Source organism: Myotis daubentonii, chromosome 21 (genome assembly GCF_963259705.1).
Source record: "Myotis daubentonii chromosome 21, mMyoDau2.1, whole genome shotgun sequence".
NCBI classification, from domain to species: domain Eukaryota; kingdom Metazoa; phylum Chordata; class Mammalia; order Chiroptera; family Vespertilionidae; genus Myotis; species Myotis daubentonii.
The window spans coordinates 450,932-477,559 of NC_081860.1; the positions used below are offsets into that span (position 1 = coordinate 450,932).

Here is a 26,628-nt window from a genome sequence, read left to right on the forward strand (position 1 = left end):
TCTCGGGACTGAGGGCGGGGCTTGAAGCGGCCAGAGCCGGCTGAAGGGGGCGGGGACGGGGCCAGGCGCGAGCTCTGGGTGAAGAGGTTAGGGTGTCAAGGTGGGGCGGCGGGTGGGCAGGACGTGCGTGGGTGGGCGGGGCTGCACTATTTCACATGCCGGGTCACTAGTCCCATATAATAAAAGCCTAATATGCTAAGTGTCTGGTCGTCCGTTCAACCAATCCAAGCGTACTATGCTAATGAGATGCTAAGGCCACTCAACCACTCACTATGACGTGCACTGACCACCAGGGGGCAGACAGTCAACCGGTCAACAAGTCGCTATGACATGCACTGAACACCAGGGGGCAGACTCTCCAACTGGTAGGTTAGCTTGCTGCCAGGGTCTGGCCAATCGGAACTGAGCGAGACGGGCCGGACACGCCCTGGAGCCCTCCCTCGGTCCGTCCCGTCTGGCCAACATCCCGAGTCTCTCCCTGGCCCCGATCGTGCACCGGTGGGGTCCCTCAGCCTGGCCTGCGCCCTCTCACAATCCAGGTTGAGGGACCCCCCCTCCCTGAGTGCACGAATTTCATGCACCGAGCCTCTAGTAACATAACAATTGTTCAGTTTAAGCATCTAAAGAATAAAGAAGGCCTTAAAGGAGGTCCCAACTCCCATTTTTCATTTTTTTAAAAATGTTGGTTATAGAAACTCTGCATCGCATTCCATCATCATCATTCCCTGTAGCCAGCTCACTGAGTATAGTCCTGTGTTACCACGCTGACGGCTAGCTGCTGGCGCAGTAGACACGGTGCAGAGAGAATTAAAAGCGTGTGCCTTCACCAAACGCAGACCCAGTTCTGAAGTCCGTCTTTCGAATACGACAGGAATTTTCCGGCGCATCACAATAGGGACCTCACTGTGGATTACAGACTATTATGAATTTTCAAAACCATTATCAGCCAGGATACAAACGTCACATGTTTGCTAGGACAGGCCAGATACTGCCGTGCTGCTATTTTGAGGAGATCAGGTGTGATTCAGTCAGTTACCGCATTAGTCGTGCAGATAGATTTTTCTAGCGGTCAAGTCCGTTACAATAAACGGACGCTAGCAACTGTTCATCTGTTCGGGCTTGCGGGCATTTTAAACACAGCTGGCGTTTTCATCATTCTATGGGTGCCCTAAGGCATATACGTACAGTGGAACCTCGTTTCCCGAACGCCTCCCATCGCGACAATTCGCTTCTCACCCTGACAACCCTTTCAGGCCGGTACCCGTAGGGTCAGTCACAATCCCTCAGGTGACAGAGGCGAGGATGTACGAATATGAGTCCGTTTCCCACCGTTACAATCTCAGGATACTGTGCTGTGAATACTTTCACATTGTTTTTTTTTGTTTTGCTTTTGTGGCTGCTTATGCTTATTGTTACATTTTCATTTTTGAAAAATATATTTTATTGATTTTTTTCAGAGGGGAAGAGGGAGGGATAGAGAGTTAGAAACATCGATGAGAGAGAAACATCGATCAGTTGCCTCCTGCACGCTCCCCCACTGGGGATGTGCCCGCAACCCAGGTACACGCCCTTGACCGGAATCGAACCCGGGACCCTTCAGTCCCCAGGCCGACGCTCTAGCCACTGAGCCACACCAGTCAGGGCTATATTTTCACTTTTAACTGTACATTTCCTTTCCTTTTCATTAAACTTCCATTTACATTTCATGTCCTTTTTGCTGTTAAAGTGTTTATTTCTAGATGAAACAGTACAAGTGACATGTATTGTGTATAATAAAGGTTAAGCCCTGGCTGGTGTGGCTCAGTGGATAGGGTGTGGGCCTGCAGACTGAAGGGTCCCGGGTTCAATTCTTGTCAAGGGCACATGCCCGGGTTGTGGGCTCGATCCCCAGTGGGGGACAATCGATGATTCTCTCTCATCATTGATGTCTCTATCCCTCCCTTCCTCTCGGAAATCAATAAAAATAATTTAAAAAAAATTTAAAACAGAATCATTTGGGGGTCTGGAACGGATTAATTCAACTTACGTGATTTCTAATGGGGGGAAAAATGATTCGGTTTTCAGACAGCCTCTCGGAACGCATCAAGTTCGAGAAACGAGGTTCCGCTCACTGTACCTGCCTTTTGGTAACTAGAACTCCGGCTGCCGCCCTAGGGAAGCGTCACGTGTTGGCGGCTCCGGCTGGAGCCGGAGCCAGGATCGTGGCCCATTCATAAATCACAGGAACGAAGAGCCCCAGGGAGCCGACCACCGAGACCACAAGGAACGTCCACAGGAAGAGCCGGTCCAGGACCCGGGCTATGAACTTCCAGTCTTCAACCACCTGTGGCCAAAAAAAAACAAACAAAAGGCCCACATTCAATACAGAATTCAACACTGTACTTATTTTCAGATATGATCTGTTGCCCTGGCCGGTGTGGCTCAGTGGATAGAGTGTCAGCCTGCAGACTGAAGGGTCCCGGGATCGATTCCGGTCAGGGCACAGGCCCGGGTTGCGGGCTCGATCCCCAGTGGGGGGCGTGCAGGAGGCGGCCGATCCGTGATTCTCTCTCATCATGGATGTTTCTATCTCTCTCTCCCTCTCCCTTCTTCTCTGAAATCAGTAAAAATATATTTTTTAAAAAGATATAATCTGCTGAATTAAGGCCAAAGCAGTTTCTTCCACCTCAACACTGTAAGTGCCCCCCATACCACCCTCTCCCCGCCTCGCCTCCTCCCACCCCCCCACAACCCCCCATGCTCAGCGCTCAGGGACAGATGCTATGGTAACAGAGCCTCAAGGACATGGCACAATGTCACTCACACATCGACTTGTACTATTTTACAGCTGGCTTATTTTGATGATTTATAATAAAAGTTAGAATATTTATACTATTTGGATATTTGGTAATAAACCCCCAAATATCTCTTTCATTAGCTTCCCCCCCCCCCCATCAAATATATTTTTATTGATGTCAGAGAGGAAGGGAGAGGGAGAGAGAGAGAAACGTCCATGAGGAGAGAGAATCATGGGTCTGCTGCCTCCTGCACGCCCCACACGGGGGATCGAGCCCGTAACCCGGGCCTGTGCCTTTGACCAGAATCAAACCTGGCGCTCTATCCACTGAGCCACACCGGCAGGGGCCAGAACCAGATTTAATAAAGATCTTTTCGAGGACGTGCGTCCGCGTTTCTGGCCCTCGCCCAGCGCTTGGCCTCGGAGGGCCCTGACCCGCCTCTGCGACGCCCGGGGGCACAGACCTCTCGGACAGCGTTCTCCTTCACCACGTGCCTCGCGATGTAGCGGATGGAGTCGAGCGCGGCTCCCAGCGCGTCCCGGGAGGGGCTCGGTCCCCCGCGGGCCCCGGCCTCCTCCCTCCGGCCGGAGTACCGGTCGGCGTGGCCCCGCATGCACAGCAGCCGGGGGAGCCGGTGGAGGAAGGCCCGGCGGACCCAGGGCGCCATGGCGTGGTGCGTGGAGGGCGCGCGGTGGTGGATGTTGATGGCGAAGACGGTCACGGTGATGGACAGCGTCACGAAGATCATGGTGAGCACCAGGTACTCCCCGATGAGGGGGATGACCTTGGAGGACGAGGGGATGATCTCCTCGATGACCAGCAGGAAGACCGTCAGCGAGACCAGCACCGAGGTGCAGAGGCAGATCTTCTCGCCCTCGTGCGACGGCAGGTAGAAGACCAGCGCCGTGAGCAGCGAGAGCCCGATGCAGGGGACGATGAGGAAGAGGGTGTAGAAGAGGGGCAGGCGCTTGATGACGAAGGAGTAGGTGACGTGGGGGTACCAGCGGCGGCCGTCCGTGCGGTTCCCCCGGCTGCCCGTGGCGCTCACGATCTCCCACTCCCCGTTGTCGAAGAAGTCCCTCTTGTCCACGTCCCGGTCCTCCAGCAGGAGGTCCACCTGGGAGCCGTCGTAGGTCCAGGAGCCGAACTTCATGGAGCAGTTCTGGAGGTCGAAGGGGAAGAAGGTGACGTCGATGGTGCAGGAGCTCCGGTAGTTGGCCGGGGGCGTCCAGGTGACGGTGCCGTCGAACCTGACCACGGTCTTGGTGCGGGCCCCTTCGAAGCGCCCGTCGGCACTGAAACACACACGCAGTCACACTGCAGGCGGGGCTCGGGGGCTGGGCACTGAAACACACACGCGGACACACGCGCAGTCACACTGCAGGCGGGCTCAGGGGCTGGGCGTCAGCCTAGGAACCAGGAGGCCAGGGTTCGATTCCCGCTCGGGGCACAGGCCCGGGTGGCGGGCTCGGTCCCCAGTGAGGGGTGTGCAGGAGGCGGCTGATCCATGATTCTCTCTCATCATGGACGTTTCTGTCTCTCCCTCCCTCCCTCTTCCTCTCTGAGATAAAAAATATATATATTTTAAAGAATAAGTCCCAAGCCCTACAATTGGCTTATATTGAACTTTCACATTATAATTAAAGATTGTTAAACATGATTAATATATATGTATGTGTATATATGTGTATATATATATATATATATGTATATATATATATGAAATATTAGCCTGCTCTATTTGGTCAAACATTTTTCTTTAAATATGTTTTTATTCATTTCAGAGAGGAAGGGAGAGATAGAAACATCAATGATGAGAGGGAATCATGGATCGGCTGCCTCATGCACGATGGACGGAGCCTGCAACCCAGGCACGTGCCCTGGACCGGAATCGAACCCGGGACCCTGAGGTCCACAGGCTGACGCTCCATCCACTGAGCCGAACCGGCCAGGGCTGGTTGAACATTTGATTAACTCACCCACTGCCTTGGCCGGGCCAGCCGCCCCCCACCCCTGCTCCACGTGCTGGACGGTGGGATTGACCACTGGTGACCCCCCTGCCTCCTCACACCTTCCTGGGGTTCCCAAATGTGTCACAAATGTCAGAAACCAAAGAACACTTTTATGATCAGAAAACAACACGCACACACAAAAGGAGGGCATCCACAGGACCGACTTGAACCCAAAGAATGTGAAATCGGGCCCTGACCGGTGTGGCTCAGTGGATAGAGCGTCGGCCTGCAGACTGAAGGGTCCCAGGTTCGGTTCCGGTCAAGGGCATGTACCTGGGTTGCGGGCACATCCCCAGTAGGGGGCGTGCAGGAGGCAGCTGATCAATGTTTCTCTCTCATCGATGTTTCTAACTCTCTGTCCCTCTCCCTTCCTCTCTGTGAAAAATCAATAAAATATATTTAAAAAAAAGAATGTGAAGTCGGGTCATTCGACTGGACAGCCACCCACTTCTCAGAAGGAAGGCGACGTCACCAGTGCCCAATCGCCACGCAGGGGTGCCCTTCGGAAACACACTGGAAGGTGGACTGTAACTTACTTGTCAAACAGGACGATGTCTGGGGTCCAGAGCGAGTCTGACGGGACCCGGATCGCTCTGATCCCCCCGTAGTCCTCGGGGTTCCACCGGAGTTTCACGTCTCTCCACTCCTTTGAAACAAAGACAACGGCGTCGATTTCAATGGACTCAACCCTCAAAGGGACTGGAAACGGTCAGGCAGGAAAGCTTGGCCACTCCGGACGGAGAGAGCGCCGGGCGCGCCTTCCCCGTGGGCGCTGGGCAGCCTGGTCCCTGGCCGCGGCTCGGAGCTTGGTCCCTGCGGGACAGGGAGCGCCAGGCTGCGTGTGCTCACGGTTCTGCCTGTCACCCCCTCGCCAACCACCAGCCGGGCCCAGGCGGTGAGCCTCGGGCATCTAGGGTCCGGGTTCGAGAGAAACATGCCTTTTCCAGCTGTGTCGACACGGACTGGCCAGACTGCTTCATGCAAAGAGCAGCTGGACGCATTCCACGTTCCACACACACAATCACCTTGTCCAGCCTCCACGCGGGAACGACGCTGGGATCACGTCAAGTTAAGACTCGCACCCCAAGGAAGGCACGCGTGCCTTTTAGGAGTTCAGGGTTGGGGAAGTGGTGGTCGGTACTAAAAAGTAGGGACAGCTCGGCCGGTGTTGCTCAGTGGTTGGGCGTCAACCTATGAGCCAGGAGGTCACGGTTCGATTCCTGGTCAAGGGCTCAATCCCCAGTGTGGGGCGTGCAGGAGGCAGCCGATCCATGATTCCCTCTCATCATTGATGTTTCTCTCTCTCTCTCTCTCTCTCCCTCTCCCTTCCTCTCTGAAATCAATTAAAAAAATATATATATATATATATGTATATATATATATTTTAAAAATAGGGACAGCCATAACCGGTTTGGCTCAGCGGATAGAGCGTCGGCCTGCAGACTGAAAGGTCCCAGGTTCGATTCCGGTCAAGGGCATATACGTTGGTTGTGGGTGCACCCCCAGTAGGGGGTGTGCAGGAGGCAGCTGATCGATGTTTTTCTCTCATCGATGTTTCTAGCTCTCTATCCCTCTCCCTTCCTCTCTGTAAAAAATCAATAAAATATATTAAAAAATAAAATGAAGTAACGCCTCATTAACCGTTCCCGTCCCACTGAGAGTACTGCAAAGCCAGCATCTCAACGAGCTGCCACACCACCAGCCTCCCATGGCTCTGACCTCTTCTGCTCCCCTCCTCCCCGGCTCCCTCCCCTCCAGCCACACTGGCCACCTCGCTGCTCCTTAAGCACCCCAGGCAAACCCCAGGCTCCGGCCGTTGCACTTGTGAGTCCCCCTGCCCCAGACAACACCCCCTGCCCCAGATGTTGGCCTGGCTTGCTTCTCCTCCTCCTTCGAGACCTTGTTCAAACATGACCTTCTCAGCGAGGCTTTCCTATTTAAAATACCATCCTACTAAAAAATACAGGCCCCACCCACCCAGCCGGCGTGGCTCAACAGTTCAGCATCATCAACCCGGGAACCGAGAGGTCGCCGGTTCGATTCCTGGTCAAGGGCACAGGCCCGGGTTGCGGGCTCGACCCCCAGTAGGGGGCGTGCAGGAGGCAGCGGTCCATGATTCTCTCTCGTTGATGCTTCTAACTCTCTGTCCCTCTCCCTTCCTCTCTCTCTCTAAAAATCAATAAAAACATATTTTAAAAAAATAAATAAAAAATAAAGCCCTAGCTGGTTTGGCTCAGTGGGTAGAGCATCGGCCTGCGGACTAAACGGTCCCGGGTTCAATTCCGGTCAAGGCCACGTACCTCGGTTGCAGGCTCCCCAGCTCTGGTCAGTGTGCATGCAGGAGGCAACCAATTGACGTGTCTCTCTCATATCGATGTTTCTCTCTGTTTCTCCCTCTCCCTTCCACTCTCTTTAAAATTCAATGAAAAAATATCCTCGGGGAAGGATTAACAAAAACAAACAAAAAACGAACAAAATACGGGTCCTAACCGGTGTGGCTCAGTGGATAGAGCGTCGGCCTGCGGACTGAAGGGTCCCAGGTTCGATTCCGGTCAAGGGCATGGACCTGGGTTGCGGGCACATCCCCAGTGGGGAGTGTGCAGGAGGCAGCTGATGGATGTTTCTCTGTCATCGATGTTTCTGACTCTCTATCCCTCTCCCTTTTCTCTATAAAAATCAATAAAATATATTTAAAATATCTCTCTATAGACCCCAGCACAGCCTGAACTATTTCCCAGCGTATTTTCCCCGAGCTGGTCAGTGTTGTTCACTGCTGCTCCCCAGCGCCTGGCACTCAGATAACACCAACCGAGTCAACACGAGAGCTCCACCTACCTGGTCCGCCCGCCTCCCGCCAACCCACCCAGCCCAGCCCCCCCTCACGCCCTCCGTGCCGCACACCCTGTGGTAAGAGGGTCGCCGGTCGCCAGGGGGGCGGCCTTTGGCGTTTGATACATACCTGCTTCAACCAGACGTTCGTGGTCATTAGCTGGTTTTTCTCATCCTGAAAAACAAAGGGTTCCATGAGGCCGATGGTTCCAGTGCCGGACACCATGGTTCCTTAGGCACGAGTTCTCTCATTTTAATGCCAGCGCTCCTCCCAGGCAGGACCTGCGTTCTGCTCGTCCGTCCAGGAAGGCAGGGCCCTTTTTCCAGCCTCGTGTCACATGATTCCTCCCAACGCCCGCTGCATTTCAGACAAACTGCCCTCGCGCTCACCATTGGCATTTTTATTTATTTATTTATTTATTTATTTATTTATTTATTTATTCATTTATTTAATATATTTTATCGATTTTAGAGAGGAAGGGAGAGGGGGAGAGAGGGACAGAAACATCAATGATGAGAGAGAATCATTGATTGGCTGCCTCCCACTCGCCCCCTACGGGGGATCGAGCCTGCAACCCAGGCATATGCCCTCGGCCGGAATCGAACCTGGGACCCTTCAGTCCGCAGGCGGATGCTCTATCCATTGAACCAAACCGGCTAGGGCTGCATTTTTAGATTTAACACTCGTCGTCTCAACCACCGTATTTCCTCAGATCTGACGAAGATACAACCTGAGAGATGAGCACAGTGGAACTTTATGTACTCAGCGCTAAGAAAGAGCATGGGCCCTGGCTGGTGTGGCTCAGTGGGTAGAGCATGGGCCTGCAGACCGAAAGGTCCTGGGTTCAATTCCGGTCAAGGGCACAGGCCCGGGTTGCAGGCTGGGGTTGCGTGCAGGAGGCAGCAGGTCCATGATTCTCTTTCATCATTGATGTTTCTATCTCTCTCTCTCTCCCCCTCTCCCTTCCTCTCTGAAATCAATAAAAAAATATTTTTAAAAAAAAGAAAATGAAAAACAACCCCCCGCAAAAAAAGAAACCCCAAAAACAGCAGTAAGTGCAGAGACCACGGAAGTACAAGAGGTCCCGACAGGAGGGGAGAGGACAGAAGGTAAATAGCGTAGCGGACGGGAGGGCACCCCACGCCCTGGCCCGTCCCTAAGACAGGAGAACGACCCGGAACGGAGGAGGAGGCCCCAAGGAAGCGTGTCCCAGAGGCAAAGGCGGCCGTGGGGTCCTCGCCCGGGAAGCAGGGGCGCTGGGCGGGGGGCACCGCCTGGCCACCCCTCTTAGGCTGAGGCTCCGAAGAGCAATTTCAACCACACGGGAGCGTGACGCCGGATCCGGAAGGACACGCACACCTACCACATCCACCAGCTGAGATATGGCGAGGCCAAACTTTATCCTGATCTTGTCGTTCAGGTGCTCCACGGGGCGGACCCACCTCTCGTAGTCTTGAAACAGATCCTTAAACAGACTGTCTTCGTGTTTGGCCACAAAGAACGGTTCAGCCAGTCCTGTGTAACCGATTTTCAAAGGTTAGTATGTTGGCTTCTCTCCTGCCACATACTTCGACTTAAAACACACACACACACACACACACACACAAATTTGTCATTGTCCTGGCCGGTATGGCTCAGTGGATAGAGCGCCGGCCTGTGGATTGAAAGGTCCCAGGTTCGATTCCGGTCAAGGGCACGTGCCCAGGTTGTGGGCTCGATCCCCAGTAGAGGGAGTGCAGGAGGCAGCCAATCCATGATTCTCTCTCATCATGGATGTTTGTATCTCTTCCTTCCTCTCTGAAATCAATAAAAATATATTTTCAGAATAAGTTTGTCATCATTCATAACCCAAAACTATTACTTAGGCTATGACTAATAGTCCTTTTCAAGTGCAATATTAATCCAAACGTCTGCGATCAATGAGGACCACTCTGTTCAGATACATTTCTTAGTTAATCCGATTGCTCGCGCGGGAACAGGCTGAGTTCCTTGAGAAGCACTCAACTCCATACAGAGGCACTTAGCCTCTAAGGAACCGCCTGGCCTGCGTGGCTCAGCGGTCGAGCGGCACCCCTGGAAGTCACGGTTCGTTTCCCAGTCGGGACACATGCCCAGGTCGCGGGCTCGATCCCTGGTAGGGGGCGTGCGTGGAGGCAGCTGATCCATGATGCTCTCTCATCATTGATGTTTCTGTGTCTTTCTCCCTCTCTGAAATCAATCCTATATAATAAAAAGCTAATATGCAAATTGACCAAACAGCGGAACGACTGGTCGCTATGACGCGCACTGACCACCAGGGGGCAGGTGCTCAACGCAGGCACGTCCCCCTGGTGGTCAGTGTGCTCTCACAGGGGGAGTGTTGCTCAGCCAGCTCACGGCTGGCGAGAGCAGCAGTAGTGGTGGGAGCCTCTCCTGTCTCCACTGCAGGCAGGTGGTAAGGAGCGAGGGGTTCCGGACTGCGAGAGCCCCGGACTGTGAGAGGGATGTCTGACTGCAGGCTTAGGATCGGTCCTAAGCTGGCAGGTGGACATCCCCCGAGGGGGTCCCAGACTGCGAGAGGGTGCAGGCCGGGCTGAGGGACCCGCCCCCCCCCTCCTCCAGTGCACGAATATCGTGCACCGGGCCTCTAGTAAAGATACATTTAAAAACAAACAGACACAGTTCTGATGTTATGCCCCCATCTCCCTTCCACTAGGGCCGTGGTCGGCAAACCGTGGCTCGCAAGCCACATGCGGCTCTTTGGCCCCTTGGGTGTGGCTCTTCCTAAGCCTTAGGAGGACCCTAATTAAGTTAATAACAATGTACCTACCTATATAGTTTCAGTTTAAAAAATTTGGCTCTCAAAAGAAATTTCAATCGTTGTACTGTTGATATTTGGCTCTGTTTTTTTTTGTTGTTGTTTTTTTTTTTACAGAGAGGAAGGGAGAGAGATAGAGAGTTGGAAACATCGATGAGAGAGAAACATCGATCAGCTGCCTCCTGCACATCTCCCACTGGGGATATGCCCGCAACCCAGGTACATGCCCTTGACCGGAATCGAACCCGGGACCCTTCAGTCCGCAGGCCGACGCTCTATCCACTGAGCCAAACCGGTTTCGGCTTGGCTCTGTTGACTAATGAGTTTGCCGACCACTGCCCTAGGGTAACTACCGCTCAGTTTGATGTACAGAGATTTTAAAAAATGCAGACACAGCCGAAACCGGTTTGGCTCAGTGGATAGAGCGTCGGCCTGCGGACTGAGGGGTCCCGGGTTCGATTCCGGTCAAGGGCATGTACCTGGGCTGCAGGCATATCCCCAGTGGGAGATGTGCAGGAGGCGGCTGATCGATGTTTCTCTCCCATCGATGTTTCTAACTCTCTATCTCTCTCCCTTCCTCTCTGTAAAAAATCAATCCTATACTAATAAAAGAGAAAAATGGTAATTGGCGTACGACCGATACCTTTTTCATTGGCTAATCAGTGAGATATGCAAATTAACTGCCAACTAAGAGGGCAGTTAACCGCCAAAAAAGATGGCGGCTAATTTGCATATTGCAGGCAGGATGGTACAGCGCCATCAGAGAGCGGGTTGGGGGCGTGAGTGCCAGTGGTCGCCCGGGACCCGATCACGCGGGCCGGCAGGGCGACTCGCCCCCAACCCGCTCTCCCGCCCAGCAGGGGACCCTCATTTCCCCCCATCACTGGTTCTGCCCCCAGCCATGGCCTGATGCCTCTGTCAGAGGCATCAGGCCTGGGCTGGGGTCAACGCCTGAGGGCTCCCAGTATGTGAGAGGGGGCAGGCTGGGCTGAGGGACACTCCCCCCCCCCCCCCCCACACACACCCAGTGCACAAATTTCGTGCACCGGGCCTCTAGTAAAATATATTAAAAAAAAAAAAAAAAAAAAACGCAGACACAGAGGAATAACAAAAGTCTTCTCTTTAAGTTCTGCGACTTGCTCTTTTTTTTTTTTTCATTCAGTGCTCGATGTCGGTACACGTCTATCCATCTCCAGTCTCTCTTCACAGGTGGCAAGGGGGTCCAGGCTACGGGTGTGCTGTCATTTACCTAAGCTTTCCCCACCGATGGGCGTGTCTATTATAGTCCCCGGTTTGGGGTTATTCCTGACAACGCCACAGTGGGGAAATGCTGTCCTTACCGTCCTTGTACGTCTTTTCTTTCCACACTTACACAAGAATTTATGGCACTGACTCCTAGAACTGCTGAGTCAAGGGTACACACATTTCAAATCTTGCTAGTTGCTGCCAGTGGCATGCCCGTTCGTCTTCACCAGCCGTCATAAGAATAAAATAAGATAAGCTTTGTAAGAGGGTAAAAGCTATGTGTCCCCAACTCATAAGCCAGGCATTCCCCTCTAAGTCTCCTTGGATCTTTTTTTTTTTAAGTTAACAAAAAGTGCCAGCACCGGTTTGGCTCAGTGGACAGAGCGCTGGCCTGCGGACTGAAGGGTCCCAGGTTCGATTCCGGTCAAGGGCGTGTGCCTTGGTTGCGGGCGCATCCCCAGTGGGGGGCGTGCAGGAGGCAGCTGATCTATGTTTCTCTCTCATCGATGTTTCTAACTCTCTATCCCTGTCCCTTCCTCTCTGTAAAAAATCAATAAAATATATTTAAAAAAAAAAAAAAAAAGTGACTTATATCCTTCTTTTTTTTTTTTTTTAATCCTTTTGTAACAGTCCCAGGAAGGCTATTTTAAGCAATGGCAAGATAATACAGCAGTGAACATAATCAGCCGTTTTGTCAGTGAGGAGAAAGGTGTGCTATAGCCAACACTTTCAATGTGACAGATAAGTGCTTACCAGTCACTATTTTAAGTATTACAGGTGAAATGCAGAGGGTGTGTGGTTCCCCCCACCCCCATTCTAGGATTTTCATTAATTTTCTACTAGAGGCTCGGTGCATGGAAATTCATGCACTGTAGGGGGGGGTCCCTCAGCCCGGCCTGCCCCCTCTCACAGTCGGGGAGCCCTCAGGGGCAGGAGGCGACCTGGCGATCAGGGGAAGGTGACGCCCCCATCACACCTTTGCTGCCGCCACTGCCGGCAGCGCTAGCCTCGGCCGGCCCTGGTTACCTGCGCCTCGGGCGGCCCTGGGCAGCTGGGGGGCTGAGGGAACTGGGCACCGCCATCTTTGAGGGCGTGATAGTCAATTAGCAAATTCCCTCCTTATTGACTGTGGGCGCCCTGGTGGTCAGTGCATGTCATAGCGAGTGGTTGAGCGGCCTTAGCATATCAGTAGCATACTGCACTTTGATTGGTTGAACAGACGACCAGAAGACCGGATACTTAGAATATCAGGCTTTTATTATATAGGATGTGGTTATAACCCATGGACACAGACAATAGGGTGGTGAAGGCCTGGGGCAAGGACAGGATGGGCTAGAAGCGACCAATGGTGGAAAAAGGGGATATTTGTAATACTTTCAACAATAAAGATTTTTTAAAAATATATATTTCTTTATTGATTTCAGAGAGGGAGAGATAGAAACATCAATGTTGACAGAGAATCATTGATTGGCTGCCTCCTACACGCCCCACACTGGGGATCGAGCCGCAATCCGGGCCTGTGCCCTTGGCCAGAATCGAACCCGGGACCCCTCAGTCCGCACGCCGACGCTCTATCCACTGAGCCAAACCAGCCAGGGCTAAAGTTTTTTTTTTTTGTTTGTTTTTTTTTTTTTTTAAATCAAGGTGGCTGGGTTGGTGGTGACAGAGAGGGGTGGGGGAGATGAGGGGAACAATTTTGTTCCCTAAGGCACATTTGATAACATCTGGAGGCCTTTTTGGGCGGACGCTACTGGCATCTTGTGAACAGAGGCCACACAACCTACAAAGCCCAGGACAGTCTTCAGAACAAAGACCCACCCAGCCCCAGAGGAGAAACGCTGAGCTAGAGGGAAAACAGGTTTCCCCAATTCCACATATACCCCGTGGGCCGTAAAATAAAAAGAAACAAAAATAATATCAAAAGTTCAGCCCGGCCTGTGTGGCTCAGTGGTCGGGCGTAAACCCACAGGAACCAGGAGGTCACAGGTTGTGGACTCGATCCGCAGGAGGGGGCGTGCAGGAGGCAGCTGACCAATGTTTCTATCTCTATCCCTCTCCCTATCCCTCTAAAAATCAATAAAAACACATATATGCTTTTTTAAAGTTCACGTTGTCTTTTTTGTCAGAATTCAAATATTTATACTTAATTCCTACTTTTTACCGATAAAAGGTTAAATTTTACAATTCTACGTTAGAAGAAAAAGAGTAGAAGGTCACTGAATTAAACACAGGTGAGACAATATCATGCTCCCCAAAATAGAAACAGAACATTTAAATTACAATTTTAGTCACCGAGCAGAAAAGGATCATTAAAAACAATGGGCTGGCCCTGGTCGGTTTGGCTCAGTGGATAGAGCGTCCGCCTGCGGACTGGAAGGTCCCGGGTTCGATTCCAGTCAAGGGCATGTACCTTGGCTGCGGGCACATCCCCAGTGGGGAGTGTGCAGGAGGCAGCCGATCGATGTTTCTCTCTCATCGATGTTTCTAACTCTCTATCCCTCTCTATTCCTCTCTGTAAAAAAATCAATAAAGTACATTTTAAAAATAATGATAATAATGGCTGGGTGGAGGTGGGCAAAGCAGGTGGGAGGGTGGTAATAGAGACATCTGTAATAGCGTCAACAATAAAAATAAAGAGAAAAAACCTCTCTGTCCTAGTTAGTGTCATTAAAAAACTATGCCTATGCTTTTCTGGAGGGCAAATTACTTAAAAAAAAAAAAAAGTAAACTTTTTCAAAAAACCATCCAATGTTTACTAACTCTCATTGCCAAGACATGCTTATTTCATATTAAATTTAAAAATTTCATCTGAAAGAATTTAATTCCAATTTTTAGGGGGAAAGAATAATGCTATTAGAAGAAAAAAATGTTCTGTACTGAAATCACAGTACTAAACACTCATATACTAATTATCAAAAATTACTTACTAGATCTAATTTATAGATTATAGTTTGAAAAAAAAACCCTTTTCTGAAAATGACTGTAAACTTCCATTAACTGGCTATATTCATAAACTCTGGTCTAAAATGTATCCAGAGATACACAGATCAATAAAACCCTTCAAGCCCTAGTGGTGTGGCTCAGTGGCTAGAGCGTCAGCCTGCGGACTGAAGGGTCCCGGGTTCGATTCCTGGTCAAGGGCACAGGCCCGGGCTGCGGGCTTGATCCCCAGTGTGGGGCATGCAGGAGGCGGCCAATCAATGCTTATCTATCATCACGGATGTTTCTCTCTCTCTCTCCCTTCCCTTTCCTCTCTGAAATCAATTAAAAATATATTTTAAAAAATAATTTTAAAAAATAAAACCCTTCAGATGCTCGGTCTAGCTCTAGCTCATAGAGTAGACTTAGTATCTGCCAGGAAGCCAAAATAATTGTTCGTTGCAGATTAAATTGCGTGAAACAGTTATTTCCTTACACGAGGCACTTAGATAGGTACCCTTTTAGATGTAATCCTAACGAAAGTAGAGGTGACAGCCCTGGCCGGGTAGGCTGAGCGTGGTCCCATGAACCAAGAGGCCAAAGGTTCCATTCCTGGTCAGGACCCGTACAAGAACCAACCAGTGAACGCATAAATAAGTGGAACAGCAAACTGATGCTACGCTCTCTCTCTCTCTACCTCTCTCTCTCTCTCTCAAATCAATCAATACATTTTAAAAAAATTTAAGTAGAGGTGACAGCTACTTTGTGTGCGTCTGTTAACTTCAGAAAATGACTAAAGGTGAGAAGGAAAAAACCTTCCATAGTTTTCGTTTCCTTTTTTAAAAAATATATTTTATTGATTTTTTTTTTTTAATAGAGAGGAAGGGAGAGGGATAGAGAGCCAGAAACATCTATCAGCTGCCTCCTGCACACTCCCTACGGGGATGTGCCCGCAACCAAGGCACATGACCTTGACCGGAATCGAACCCAGGACCCTTCGGTCCACAGGCCGACGCTCTATCCACTAAACCACACCGGTTAGGGCCTCACTTCCTACTAATTATTTTATTTTCCTTTCGATGAAACGGAACGCAGCGGACTCCATGCACTAAAAATAAAGCTTCGACCGTTTAACATGTCACACAACTGCACTGCGGAGAAATATGACTGACTAGTAACCATCTCATCTCCACAAATCACTCTCCCAGTCACAGCCACGTCGGTTTAAAAGACCCGTCTTATCTTTTTTTTAAAAAATATATATATTTTTTTTTAATTTATTTCAGAGAGGAAGGGCGAGGGATAGAGGAATAGAAACATCCATGTGAGAGAGACACATCGATAGGTTGCCTCCTGCACGTGCCCCGACCAGGGCCGGGGATCGAGCCTGCAACCGAGTTCCATGCCCTGAACGGAAATCGAACCCAGGACACTTCAGTCTGTGGGCCGATGCTCTACCCATTGGCATATTGCTTTTCTGGAGGGCAAATTCCTTTTTAAAAAAAAAAAGGTAAACTCTTTTCAAAAACCATTCCAGTGTTTACCAACTCTCATTGCCAAGACATGCTTATTTCATATTAAATTTAAAGATGTCATCGGAAAGAATTTAATTCCAATTTTTAGGGGAGAAGAATAATGCTATCAGAAGAAAAATAATGTTCTGTACTGAAATCACAGTACTAAACACTCATGTACTAATTATCAAAAATGACTTCCTAGATCTAATTTATAGATTATGAAAAAAACACACAAAACCTTTTCTGAAAATGACTATAAAATGAGAGGGGTACTCCTAGCTGATTTGAGCCAAATCAGGGCTACCCCTCTCATTTCGTTTAATTTATTTTAAAAATATATTTTTATTGATTTCAGAGAGAAAGGGAGAGGGAGAGAGATAGGAACATCCATGATGAGAATCACGGACCGGTTGCCTCCTGCACGCCCCCCCACCACTGGGGATGGAGCCCGCAACCTGGGCCTGTGCCCTGACCGGGAATCGAACCCGTGACCTCCTGGTTCATAGGTCGAAGCTCAAGCACTGAGCCATGCAGGTTGAGCTACCCTCTCCTCTTTTTTTTTTTTTTTTTTTTTTAATATGATTTCAGAGAGGAAGGGAGAGGGAGAGAGAGAGAAACATCCAGGATGAGAGAGGATCATGGATCGGCTGCCTCCTGCACGCCCCCCACTGGGGACCGAGCTTGCAACCGGGCCTGTGCCCTGACCGGGAATCGAACCTGTGACCTCGTGGTTCCTAGGTCGACCCTCAACCCCTGAGCCACGCCGGCCGGGCTGCCCTCTCCTTTTAAAGAGGGAGAAAGAAAGGATCAGCGAGGCCGAGCAACACGCCAAAGGAAACGCAATGACAGGCCCCTCCCGCCGACAGCGCCGTCCAGCCCCCCTCCTTCCAAGGGAACTGTACCCCAAAGCTCGCCGACACGTAGGAGCCCCTGTGCCCTTCCTCCCCCCACTCACTGTGCGTGTGTGTGTGCGGTCACTTCCCACGAGCTGGGATCTGGGCGGGTGAGCGCCGGGGTGGGAGCAGGACAGGCTGTGCATGTGTTCCCCCACCAACACCGGCCGGACCCCCACCGCCCGCAAGGCCTTCTGGGCCCGGAACCAGCAGGGTCAGGGCGCCGGCCCCGGGTCTCGCGCGGGACGGAGGGAGGGCACACAGAACCGCACTGCAGCCTGACGGTCAGCGAGAGGGAAGCGAGCGGCTCTCCTGGTTCGGATGTAACACCGAACACACACGCACGCGCACACACACACGCGCGCACACACGCGCACGCACACACACGCACGCATGAGCACACACCCGCACACAGAGACACACAGGCACGCTCAGACACGCACACATACGTACATGCACACGCACATATGTACATGTGCACACAAGCATACACACATGTGCGCATATGTACACACAGACTCACGTACACACGCGTACATGCACACCCGCACACACATGCATATGCACACACCCGTGCGCGCGCGCATACATGCACACACCCGCGTGCGCGCACATGCATGTGCACATACAAACATGCACATCCACACACGCGCACATGGGCGCGCACATGCGCAAACGCGCACATATGTACATGCACATCCGCATGCGTGCGCACACAAACATGCACACACACGCGCTCGTGCACACGCACATGCACGCGCGCTTCCGCACACACACATGCACACTCACGCACGCACAGGATCGCTATTGACACCGTGAAACACTCAGCTGTGACGTGTGATATTAACACGGAGGGAAAAAGAATGTCAGCCACGGCACCTGGCAATTCATCCGCATTATTTCACCCTGCAAACAACTCGGAGGAAAGGAGTATTAATCCAGTTTGTTTTTTGTTTGTTTTGTGTGTGTGTTTTTTTAAAGAAAGAAGCCAGGGGAGACGAGCCACATTATGAGTCATGACGTGAGCCCAAGGTTTGTCCGGCTCCGAAACCCCATTCCTACCCCCATTTCCCCCTGTCACCCCCACCTCCCATTAAACCAGGACTCTCTCCCTGCACAGGACTTTTTTTTTTTTTTTAATTGATTTTTTAGAGAGGAAAGGAGAGGGAGAAAGAGATGAAAATATCAATGGTAAGAGAGAATCATGGATCGGCTGCCTCCTGCACGCCCCCCACTGGGGATCAAGCCTGCAACCCAGGCCTGTGCCCTGACCGGAATCGAACCTGGGACCTTTCAGTCCACAGGGCGATGCTCTATCCATTGAGCCAAACCAGCCAGGGCCAGGACTTTCTTTTTTTTTTTTTTTTTTTTAATATATTTTATTGATTTTTTACAGAAAGGAAGGGAGAGAGACAGAGTTAGAAACATCGATCAGCTGCCTCCTGCACATCTCCTACTGGGGATGTGCCCGCAACCCAGGTACATGCCCTTGACCGGAATTGAACCTGGGACCCTTCAGTCTGCAGGCCGACGCTCTATCCACTGAGCTACACCGGTTTCGGCCAGGACTTTCTTTTAAAAAATATATTTTTATTGATGTCAGAGAGGAAGGGAAAAGGAGAGAGAGAAACATCCATGAGAGAGAACCATGGATCGGCTGCCCCCTGCACGCCCCTCACTGGGGATCGAATCTGCAACCCTGGGCATGTGCCCTGACCGGCAATCGAACCCGGGACCCTTCAGTCCGCAGGCCGGCGCTCTATCCACTGAGCCCCACCGGCCGGGGCAGGACTCTCTTTGTTTAAAACGCCCTCCACGTCACCCCTCTCCCGTCCCCATTAAGCAGCACGTTCTGCAGCGCGTCCTTCTGTTCCGGACCGGACTGCTTCCTGCCATCGGAAACCACCGTTTAAAGCCGGAGGGAGGGAGAGGCAGGAAGAGGTTCTCCTTATGCCCAAGTGCGGCCTCCTCTTTCTAAGAACCAGGCTCACAGCCCGGCCCGAGGCTCCCTGAGCGGCACTGAAAGGTCAAAAGGTCATGGGTTCAACTCCAGGTCAAGGACAGGTACCTGGGTTGCAAGGGCAACCAATCGATGGATGTTTCTCTCTCTCTTTTCTCCCTCCCTTCCGATCTCTGTTTTAAAAAAACAATGGAAAAAATACCCTCAGGTGAGAATTAACAACCAAAAAAAAAAAATCAATTAAAAAAAAAACATTCTCGGGTGAGGATTAAAAAAAAACTTTTTTTAAAAAAAAAGAACAACGCTTAGAAAAACAGAGCTAGATCCCTGGCCGGTGTGGCTCAGTGGATAGAGCGTCGGCCTGCGGACTGAAGGGTCCTGGGTTCGGTTCCTGTCAAGGGCATGTACCTTGGTTGTGGGCACATGCCCAGTGGGGGGTGTGCAGGAGGCAGCTGATCGATGTTTCTAACTCTCTATGCCTTTCCTTTCCTCTCTGCAAAAAATCAATAAAATATATTTTTAAAAAAAAGAACAACACTTAGAAAAACAGAGCTAGAGCCCTGGCCGGTGTTGCTCAGTGGATAGAGCCTCGGCCTGCGGACTGAAGGGTCTCGGGTTGGATTCCCACTCGGGGCACAGGCCCGGGTTGTGGGCTCGATCCCCAGTGGGAGGCGTGCAGGAGGCGGCCGCTCCATGATTCTCTGTCACGGATGTTTCCACCTCTCACTCCCTCTCCCTTCCTCTCTGAAATCAATAAGAATACATTCTTTAAAAAAGAACAAAACCATTCTCTAAGAAAAAAAAAATCAATGGGAAAATATCCTCGGGTGAGGATTAAAAAAAAAGAGTGAAATAAAATAAAATCAGAAAATAAAGTAACACGAATAAAATAAAATAAATAGAATAAAATAAAATCACAAATAAAACAAATAGAATAAAGTAAAATCAGAAAATAAAATAACATGAATAAAATAAAACAAATAGAATAGAATAAAGTCATAAATAAAATAAAATAATAAAATAAAATAAAGCTATTGACGGAACCCGGCGCGCCTCCCGCTGAGCGGACCGTCGGGGTGCGGGTCCCCCCGCCGGGCTCCCCGCGATCGGCCTCGGAAACTTCTGGGGGAACCGAAGCCATTTCCATCCCCGTCGGGGACGCCTGACCTGCGGGGGGCGGATGGGCTCCGCGCCGGGGGCCCGGGGGACTCGGGGTGCCTCCGGCCGCACCCCGCGACGGACACAGGCTCCTGGGGCACCAGGGCGGGCTCCTCAACACCACGGAGCCCGGCGGCCCCCGCGAGGCCGTCAGGGGACCCGCGGGGCGGCCTCTCCCCGAGCTCAGTGCCCACGCGCGCATCTCCACGGACCGCCCGCTCCCGCCCCGCGCCCCCCACCCCCCGCCGCCCACAGGCTCACCTCCGGCCCCGCGCCCCCCACCCCCCGCCGCCCACAGGCTCACCTCCGGCCCCGCGCCCCCCACCCCCCGCCGCCCACAGGCTCACCTCCGGCCCCGCGCCCCCCACCCCCCGCCGCCCACAGGCTCACCTCCGGCCCCGCGCCCCCCACCCCCCGCCGCCCACAGGCTCACCTCCGGCCCCGCGCCCCCCCACCACCCGCCGCCCACAGGCTCACCTCCGGGCGCGTCGTCCCCCGCGCCGGCCGGACCCCGGCGCCCGGCGACCAGCGGGATGAGGAGCAGGAGGCGGAGGACCGCGGGCCGGGACCCCCGCGCCGCCATCGCCCCGGGAGTCGCCTCAGGACTGCCGCGCGGGGCCGCGGGCTCGGGGCGAAGCCGCCAGTGGGTCCGGGCGAAGCGGAGCGACGCGGACCTCAGTTCCCGCCGGGCTCGCGGCGCCTGAGGAGCCACCGCGCCCGCCACAGCCAAGCCCCGCCCCCCGCGCTGGCCCCGCCCCTCCCTGTCCCGTCTGGTTGTAGTGAATGCTTTTTCAGCTCCGCCTCATTTGCATCTAGCCCGTCCCGCCCGCCACAGCCAAGCCCCGCCCCCAGCGCTGGCCCCTCCCCTTCCCGTCTGGTTGTAGTGAATTTCAGTTCCACCTCATTTGCATCTAGCCCGCCCCGTCCGCTATAGCCCCGCCCCCCGCGCTGGCCCCGCCCCTCCTCGCCCCGTCTGGTTGTAGTGAATGCTTTTTCAGCTCCACCTCATTTGCATCTACCCCGCCCCACCCGCTATAGTCCCACCCCGTCCCTTTTAGCCCCGCCCTCAGGCCAGCTCAGTCTCCGTTCACCCCGCCTTATTTACTAGTAGTTAATGCTTTTTCAGCTCTGCTCATTTGCATCTAACCCGCCCCACCCGCTAAAGCCCCGCCCTGCCTTCTATAGCCCCGCCCTCCTTCCCCTTAGTCTACCTACAGCCCCGCCCCCGTCCCGCCCAGCTAGATCCCGGCCCCGCCTTTGGTCCCAGCCTGTCTGCTTCCAGCCCTGGCTGGCCCCGCCTCCAGACCCGGCAGGTGGCAAATGCGACCCTGGCCTTAGGGGAGGTCCAGAGGCCAGCGTGGCAACGGGTGCCAGTGTGCCCTCAGCTAACCCTGGGCAAGGCCTTGCACACCCCTAGAGATACCTGCCATTCATTAACGCCCGCACCCAGAGGCAGGCGACAGACGGACAGAGAAAACTGTGACATGAAGCCTGGCAGGTGTGGCTCAGTGGTTGAGCCTGGACCTATGACCCAGGAAAATAAAAATATCTTTTTTAAAAAAAGAAAGAAAACTGTGACATGACCACATAGTCACTAGGGGTGGGATGTGCCCCTGGCTCAACCCCCGCCAAGGATACCTCCCAGCAGCCTGCAGCCTCCTGGGGTGATGGGGTCAAGCGACCCCACAGGAGACCTGGTCCCAGGTCAGCCAGGCCACTGGGCAAGTACTCTCCCTCTGGGCCAGTTTCCTCAATCATCTATCATCTATCATCTATCTATCTATCATCTATCTATCTATCTATCTATTTATATATGTAAGGCTAATATGCAAAGTGTCCCCTCGGGAGTTTGACCAGGAGTTTGGTCGCTTGCTATGACGTGTGCTGATCACCAGGGGGCAGTGCAGAACGAAGGAAGGCCCAGGCCAGCAGCCAGCAGCCAGGGAAGGAAGGCCCCAGCTGGCAGCTGGAAGGCCCACATTGGCCAGGCCTAATGACTCTACCCATGCATGAATTTCATGCACTGGGCCTCTAGTCCTATATAATAAAAGCCTACTATACAAATCGACTGAACGGCAGAACAACCAGTGGAACCACCAGTTGCTATGACACATACTGACCACCAGGAGGCAGACACTGTAAGGAGGAGCTGCCCCAGCCCGCAGGCCCCAGGCCAGCCAAGGCAAGTGCCAGCAGTCCCCCCACCCCATCTCCCTGCCAGTCAACACACAGATCGGCCCTGATCGCCAGCCAGGCCTAGGGACCCTACCTGTGCAAGAATTTCGTGCACAGGGCCTCTAGTTTATATATAATTGATTTCAGAGAGGAAGGGAGAGGGAGAGAGAGACAGAAACATCCATGATGAGAGAGAATCAGGGATCGGCTGCCTCCTGCACGCCCCACACTGGGGATGGAGCCCACAACCCGGGCCTGTGCCCTGACCAGGAATCGAACCGTGGCCTCCTGGTTCAGAGGTCGACGCTCAATCCCTGAGCCGCACCGGCCAGGCCAGTTTCCTCCGTCTTAAACCAAGCAGGTCACCGGGAGGACTCACCCTCATCCGGCCTGTCCACTGAGATGACATGCAATGGCTTCAGACGCCACCAATTAACACCTGGAAACAACCGTGACTCCATCTGCCACAGACACTGTGACTCCCACGCTGACCGACTCCGCCAGTGGCAGGCCCTCAGCACAGCCTGCCGGGCCCTCCCTTCCATCCCTTCCGTCCATAATCGACGAGGAAGCTTTGTTTGGCTGCAGAGGTTCTGCGGCATCACCTTTAAGCCGCGGTGACAGAGCGTGGCGCGATCTTTCACAGAGAGCTTCATGGAGGCGATCCCCTCAGACTCCCCGTGCGCAGAAATGTCACGCCAAGCGCCACGTTGCAAATCGGTTTAGGATCTAAACCTGGTTGCAAAGAATCTAAACGGAAAAATTTGACTTTCTTTCCTAGGTCTAAGTACCACCAGGAAAATGGGAGCAAAACCCACTGAAGTGAGTCTTCTTAACTGGATTTAAAGAAAAGGGACACAAGATGACCTATGAACCAGGAGGTCACGGTCGATTCCGGTCAAGGGCACATGCCTGGGTTGTGGGCTCGATCCCCAGTGTGGGATGTGCAGGAGGCAGCTGATCAGTGATTCTCTTTCATCGTGGGTGCTTCTATCTCTCTGTCCCCCTCTCCCTTCCTTTCTGAAATCAATAAAAATATATATATTTTTAAAAAGGGACAAGTTGATGACTGGGTGAGTCATTCATGACACCTCTGCACAGGGAGGCAAGAGCATTTATCGCCCCTGCCCTGCAAGTTTCTATTTTGCCCTAAAGAATTGATGGGGCACACAGACGCTTATGCAATCCCCCCCTAACAGTGTTGGCAGAACAGCGTAGAGTGTTATTGCATTTCTACGGAGAGGAGCCTTGGTACCGGGTGGCTGAAGGTCACGGTACCTCTCAGTGGGAACACCGGAATTAAATGGTTGTCAGCTCCGCCACAGCGAGAGCCACTGTAGTCTCAGACCTCCCAGAGTTTACATCACTAACCACAGAGGCTGGCTTCCGCAGCACATCTCCTAAAATTGGACCGATACAGGGATTGGCATGGCCCCTGGGCGAGGATGACACGCAAATTCATGAGGCATTAAAAAAAATAACTAAGATGCCCGGCCGGCGTGGCTCGGTGGTCAGGCATCAACCTATGAACCAAGAGGTCACAGTTCGATTCCCGGTCAGGGCACAGACCTGGGTTGCGGGCTCGATCCCCAGTAGGGGGTGTGCAGGAGGCAGCCGATGCCTGATTCTCTCTCATCATGGATGTTTCTATCTCTCTCTCCCTCTCCCTTCTTCTCTGAAATCGATGAAGATGTATTACAATCCTAGAGGCCCAGTGCATGGATTCGTGCACCGGTGGGGTCCCTCGGCCTGGCCGGCATCTCTCACCATCTGGGGGATGTCAGAGAGCCGGTTTCAGCCTGATCCCCCAGGCCAGGGAGGGACCCAACCCATGCACGAATCTGTGCACCGTGCCTCTAGTATACTTGTAAGATCTTTGGTTAATCTCTTCCCGCCCTCCCCCATCCCCTCTTCCCTCTGAGATTCATCAGTCTGTTCCATGTTTCCATGACTGTGCATTGAGCGTCTGCCCCCTGGTGGTCAGTGCGCACCATAGCTACCAGTCAAATGGTCAGATGGTGGCTTAGGCTTTTATATATATAGATATACTAGAGGCCCAGTGCACAACATTCGTGCACTGAAAGGGGGATCCCTCAGCCCGGCCTGCACCCTCCCGCAGGCTGGGAGCCCTTGGGGGATGTCCACCTGCCAGCTTAGGCCCACTCCCCTGGGGGATCGGGCCTAAGCCTCCTTAGTGCTGCTGAGGAGGCAGGAGAGGCTCCCACCACCGCCACTGCGCTCGCAGCCGTCAGCTGGACTTGAGGCCGAGCGGCGCTCCCCGTGTAGGAGCGCACTGACCACCAGGGGGAAGCTCCTGTGTTGAGCGCCAGCCCCCTGGTGGTCAGTGCATGTCATGGCAACTGGTCATTCTGCCATTAGGGTCAATTTGCTTATTACCCTTTTATTATATAGGATATAATATATTTTATAGGATATATATATATATATATATGGCTCTAAAATAAATAAGAGAACCATGATTATTTACATAACCTGTGAGAAACACTAAGTTGTTACTGTTTTTAAGTGAAAGGCCAGGTGTGTAATTTGTTGGGCTCATTAAAATCCAAGCTAATAAGTATAGAATATAACAGGTACATCGTGGACAGCTCTTTCTGCGATTCACCAACTCCTCTCCTTTCAAATGGCACTCGCCCACCCGCCGCAGCCTTCTCTGAACTCCCAGGACACTTCAGTTTTATTGCGATCACAGCACCAAGTTGGGTCGAGGTTGGGTGCTCCACTCCCTCTGCCTGGCTCTGTCCTGGCTTCGTCCCCTCCGTTCCCCTCCCCTCCCCTCCCTTCCCCGCCCCACGCTTGTCACGATTTGTAATTGCCTACCCTGCAGTGTGTCTAATTCCCCCATAAAAATTAGCTCCAGCAGCTGTGTCTGTTATTCCCGGGTGTGCGCCCAGTACACTGAGCACGCAGGAGATGTGCAAAATGACTGTTGGATGAATAAATGAATGTTAAATAGCTCGCCCAAGATCTCTAGCGAGCTGGGAAATGGTGAGCAGGGGTGTGAACCCAAGTGTCCTGCCTTCAAAAACTAAATCTCACCTGGCCGGTGTGGCTCCGTGGTTGAGCGTGGACCTATGAACCAGGAGACCACGGTTCGATTCCTGGTCAAGGGCACATGCCCTGGTTGCGGGCTCCATCCCCAATAGGGGGTGTGCAGGAGGCAGCTGATCCATGATTCTCTCTCATCATGGATATCTCTCTCTCTCTATCCTTTCCTCTCTGAAATCAATAAAAACATATTTAAATAAATAAAAAATAGTTGTTGGTGATGATTACTTGTTTGGCAATTACTCGCGGATGTGCTTTTGCAGATACAAAACTCTTCACCAAGAGCAGGTGGCTCAGCGGGTTGGAGCATCATCCCTGTACACCAAAAAGGTTGTGGGTTCGAGTCCCCGTCGGGGCCTGTATGGGGGACAACTGATCGATGTCTCTCTCACATAGATGTTTCTCTCTCTCTTTCTAAAATCAATAAAAACATATCCTTCGGTGAGAATTAAAAAAGAGAGAGAGAGCCCTGACCTGTTTGGCTCAGTGGATAGAGCGCCGGCCTGCGGACTGAAGGGTCCCGGGTTCGATTCCGGTCAAGGGCATGTGCCTTGGTTGCGGGCACATCCCCGGTGGGGGGTGTGCAGGAGGCAGCTGATCGATGTTCCTCTCTCATCGATGTTTTTAACTCTATCCCTCTCCCTTCCTCTATGTAAAAAATCAATAAAATATATTTAAAAAGAGAGAGAGAAAGAGAGTGGGAAGGGGATTCGGAGGCCACATAAACAGCAGAAATAAAAAATGAACATTGTCATCTGCGAGTGGAGTGACCGAATGAGTTGTCTTTCACATCAATGTAGTTGTTGCCTCCTCTTTTTTTATAACGGGGTCAACTGAGCTAAATTCAGAGCTGGGCAGAGCCTGCAAATCTTCCCTTCAGCATTTCCATTACGGCTCGGTGATAAATTCCGCGGTGAGCCTTTAGGATGCAAGCAAAGTGACAAGTTCATTAACGATAAAAACGGACGTTGTCCACTTTACTGCTGACGTCCGATGCATCTTCCGAGATGAATGGACGAAAGCGAGTATTGATAGGATATTAAAGTCCTTCAGGAGCTATTTCTTGAGCTGCTGTCACATGAAGAAGTGCAGACATTTTCATGTAGAGCTTTAGGGAAGCTGGGGCTGCGAGGGAAGCCGGGTCCCGGGTGCCAGAGGGAAGCCGGTGCCGGCAGCTGGTGGGGAGGGAGGAAGGCCTACTCTTACACGAATTTCGTGCACCGGGCCTCTAGTCAATAAGAGAGAATCATTGATTGGCTGCCTCCTGCACGGCCCC

At 52.3% G+C, this 26,628-nt stretch overlaps 1 protein-coding gene and 1 pseudogene across 1 annotated transcript; one reads left to right on the forward strand and one right to left on the reverse strand.

The window, feature by feature from the left end:
• Nucleotides 1-497: 497 nt before the first annotated feature.
• Nucleotides 498-20,799, reverse strand: CHRNA5 (cholinergic receptor nicotinic alpha 5 subunit). The gene is made up of 6 exons (XM_059677981.1): nucleotides 20,586-20,799; nucleotides 8,983-9,134; nucleotides 7,749-7,793; nucleotides 5,326-5,435; nucleotides 3,241-4,072; nucleotides 498-2,323 (listed from the first exon to the last, which is right to left on the reverse strand). The coding sequence occupies exons 1-6, from the start codon at nucleotides 20,689-20,691 to the stop codon at nucleotides 2,162-2,164; spliced, it is 1,407 nt and encodes a 468-aa protein (XP_059533964.1). The 5' UTR covers nucleotides 20,692-20,799; the 3' UTR covers nucleotides 498-2,161.
• Nucleotides 20,800-23,663: 2,864 nt separating this feature from the next.
• LOC132223132 (U6 spliceosomal RNA) lies at nucleotides 23,664-23,763 on the forward strand (annotated as a pseudogene).
• The last annotated feature ends 2,865 nt before the right edge of the window (nucleotides 23,764-26,628 follow it).